The sequence below is a fragment of the Ipomoea triloba genome, chromosome 13 (genome assembly GCF_003576645.1).
Source record: "Ipomoea triloba cultivar NCNSP0323 chromosome 13, ASM357664v1".
Taxonomy (NCBI): domain Eukaryota; kingdom Viridiplantae; phylum Streptophyta; class Magnoliopsida; order Solanales; family Convolvulaceae; genus Ipomoea; species Ipomoea triloba.
The window spans coordinates 23,477,020-23,480,549 of record NC_044928.1 but is presented as its reverse complement, the minus strand read 5'-3'; the positions used below and the strand labels follow the sequence as shown (position 1 = coordinate 23,480,549).

The window sequence follows — 3,530 nt, the reverse complement described above, 5'->3', positions numbered from 1 at the left end:
GAAGACAATGGACGACCGACCCGTCGCCTTCTCTAGTCGAGGAGGCAACCAAAAGGTCGTCTTCTCCACCGGAGAATGCGACCTCGTCTTCTCTAGTGAAGAAGACAACTGGTCACGCGGTTGCCAGATTTTTTTAAATTTTAATTTAGAGAGTTATCGAAAAATTTTTATCGTTAGAATTATTGTCGGAATATCGTTAGAATTATTGTCGGAATTGTCGCCGAAATCTTGTTGACTGGTTATTTCAAGTAAATTACCAGTTATTGGGTTTAGATGCAGTAAAATGATAATTTTGAGTATTTAATTACATTTTTTTGAAGTTTAAGGGTCTAATTAAATTTTTTTTGTAAAGTTCAAGTAAAAAATGAGCGGGGTCATTTTCATAAATATTATAAACTTTTAAAATGAGCGGGGTCATTTTCATAAATATTATAAAATTTTGTTTATTTCAACCGTTAGATCTGCTAGATCAATGGTTTGGATTTGTCCTCACGTTCTCACCTGAGACATGGTTCTCACCTGATTAAGAACATATATATATATATATATATATATATATATATATAACATTATTGACTAGGTAAGAAAACTTTAAAACAAGTAAAAAGCATTTTTCATATAACAACAGCAACAACAACAATAATACTCCGTAATAATATTCTTTAAAAAAAAAAAATAATATTCTATAGAACTTCCAAAACCCTAAAACCTAAACTGACTCTCAAACTCCTCTCAACGTAGCCCCTCTCACGTTCCAGTCACTCGTCTCCTCCGGCAGTTCAGCTCACAGCACAAACACCATCACACAGCCGTACCTCTCCCCTCCGGCAGTCCTGCTCACACACAAACACACTCGGCCACTTGGCCACTCGGCGAATGATTGCTGTGTGCGATAGCAACGCATCTCGATAGATGAGCGGTTGAGCAAGCCGAGGTAAGAGTGTTTGTTCTATTTATTCATTGATTCATTCTGTTATTTGATTTTACACATAAATGCTATATTATGAAATTATGTGCTAAAATCTTGCTGCATCTATGATTCTCTAGTTCATTATATGCCCTTGAAATTGCTATAGTTGGTAGATGGTTAGGAAAGAGTTTGCAACGTTCTTATATTGATGCGTCCCTCCTAGTCCTAGTGAATGAGCTTAATTCTAGAAGTATAATGATTTGAATCACTAAATCCTTTGCTTAATCAATGTTTTAATGCCTGTACGCTATTATTGTTGCATGAATTTTCAACCCCTTGTAGAAAGTGTAAAACAACATTATAGAGATTCAAGTAACCTTATGTTTATTGTGATAATGTCTTACAGACTTCATACATGAAGTATATTATTAAGGTTATATGTTTATTGTGATATATGTATTAATTACATAGTTTATGTTTATATTTTGCAACAGGCTATTAATAGTCTAAATGTATTTCTAGTGATTGTGATATCTTATATTGAGCATACTTTTGCAACCCTAATTCGGCAGACAGCATTCAGCACTTCCCAGCTCTCTCCTTCAATAAACGAAGATGGTTAAGAAGAGCAAAAGTAAGCTATCTACATTCCGTTTATTTCTTTAATTTGGATTCGATTATCTGTTGCCTTGATAGACATAGACTTTGCTTTAAGAAATATTTTGGGATTCTTGCCTTGGATGCAGAGAGCAAGAGCAAGAGAGTATCGCTGAAGAACAAGTACAAGGTCATAAGGAAGGTGAAGGAGCACCACAAGAAGAAATCCAAGGAGGCCAAGAAGGCGGCGAAGTCGGGTCTCCACCGCAAGAAGGTTGAGAAGGACCCTGGTATCCCCAATGAATGGCCTTTCAAGGAACAGGAGCTCAAGGCTCTCGAAGATCGTCGTAATCGAGCCCTTGAGGAACTTGAGCAGAAGAAAGCTGCCCGCAAAGAGAGGGTACCAATTATACTATCATATCTCTTGGAGACTTGCTCTTATATTTGATTTATGTTACACACTTTTCCGATAGAGTTGGAAGCTTAAATGGCAATTTAGGGGTCAATAAAATGAGAAATTTTGCCATATTTTTAATTTTATATTGGTTGTATAATAGATGATTGTTGTAGCGATTGAACCCATAAAGTGAACTTTATGGGGTTTTAAACCAATAACAGAAAAATTCCATTAACGTCACATGCCACCTTAATATCTATAACCTACTAGCTTTTAATAGTCTTGCAACAGTTGTAGAACTGGATTAGAGGCATTTTCTATAGGATTGGCTGAGTATGGGACTGTAAATGATCCCCTGAGTAAATAGGAACAAGTTTGGGACACAGGGCCTGTTCCCTAGTTTCTTGTTTGAGATTAGCGTTTTGAATTCTTCCCCCAACTAGGGTGCTTGTTATTTTGTTATCTTAGTCTCCCTTTCTCATCTATAGTATAAATTTTGTTCTCCTATTCTGCTGTCAATTTATAGATGTCTTTAATTGCTTTTCCAGGCTAAGAAGAGAAAGTTGGGGCTCCTTGAAGATGATGATTTGTCAAAACTAGCAGACATGGCTTCTATGAAAGAGCAAAAGTTTGTTGGGGAAATTATTGATGATGGTTTTGCAGCTGTTGGTAAAAAGCATGGTATGTTGGAAAGTTTTCTACACTGTCTCTTTGTGGCTACTTGTGTGTTTGTTTTGCCACCTCACGCTTGGTTGGTTCTGTTTTTGCCTTCTCATTGGAATAATGCAGATAACTCAGATCGGGCTTTCTACAAGGAATTAGTCAAAGTTATTGAAGCTTCTGATGTCATTTTGGAAGTCCTCGATGCCAGAGATCCACTTGGTACTCGTTGCATTGACATGGAAAAGATGGTTATGAGATCAGGACATGACAAACATCTTGTCTTGCTCCTTAATAAAATTGGTATACATTTTCTTCTAGTTGTTTTCTTCAGACTCATAATTTGTTCATTTGAGGTTGTGATCTCAGACAGGTGGTTCAAGTTATATTTATATGTTTAATTCTTAATGATGTCATCTTTAGCTGGACCAATAATCTCAAGCCATTAATAAAATTTGCAATAAGGGTATAATAGGTTAAATTTCTTTATATTTATATACAATATAATATAATCTACTAGATATTTAGAGTTGACAAATATCTGAGATTCTGAGTTATGGTAGGCTTTGAATAGAATGGTGTTTCTTTGCTTGACTATGTAAAGATTGGAGTGAACCATCTATCAAATGTATAGTATAGAGACTTAGTGTGGTATTTTGTTGTATGATTGTATTTTGCTTACTTTTTATGGCTAAAGCTATCTTCTTTCCATTTCAGATCTAGTCCCAAGGGAAGCTGTTGAAAAGTGGCTCAAGTATCTTCGAGAGGAATTACCAACAGTTGCTTTTAAATGTAACACTCAAGAGCAGAAGTCAAACTTGAGTTGGAAATCTTCAAAGGCTGGAAAGACCAGCAATCTTTTGCAGACAAGTGATTGTCTTGGTGCTGAAACTCTTATAAAATTGCTGAAAAATTACTCAAGAAGCCATGAGGTATTTAAAGATTTTTTTTGGGGGGGGGGGGGGG

General features: G+C 35.9%; 1 protein-coding gene across 4 annotated transcripts in view; it reads left to right on the top strand.

Annotated features, from left to right (window-relative positions):
- The first annotated feature begins 692 nt into the window (after positions 1-692).
- LOC116002605 (guanine nucleotide-binding protein-like NSN1) overlaps positions 693-3,530 on the top strand; it is a 5,334-nt gene continuing 2,496 nt past the window's right edge. The window contains exons 1-6 of one of the 4 annotated variants that reach the window (XM_031242773.1): positions 693-934; positions 1,487-1,544; positions 1,657-1,907; positions 2,453-2,585; positions 2,694-2,867; positions 3,282-3,496. In XM_031242773.1, the coding sequence (XP_031098633.1) occupies positions 1,526-1,544; positions 1,657-1,907; positions 2,453-2,585; positions 2,694-2,867; positions 3,282-3,496 (792 nt within the window). In that variant the 5' untranslated portion in view covers positions 693-934; positions 1,487-1,525. Of the gene's footprint in view, positions 935-1,404; positions 1,545-1,656; positions 1,908-2,452; positions 2,586-2,693; positions 2,868-3,281; positions 3,497-3,530 lie in introns of all 4 variants that reach the window. The other 3 variants (XM_031242770.1, XM_031242771.1, XM_031242772.1) reach the window with 3 other exon arrangements.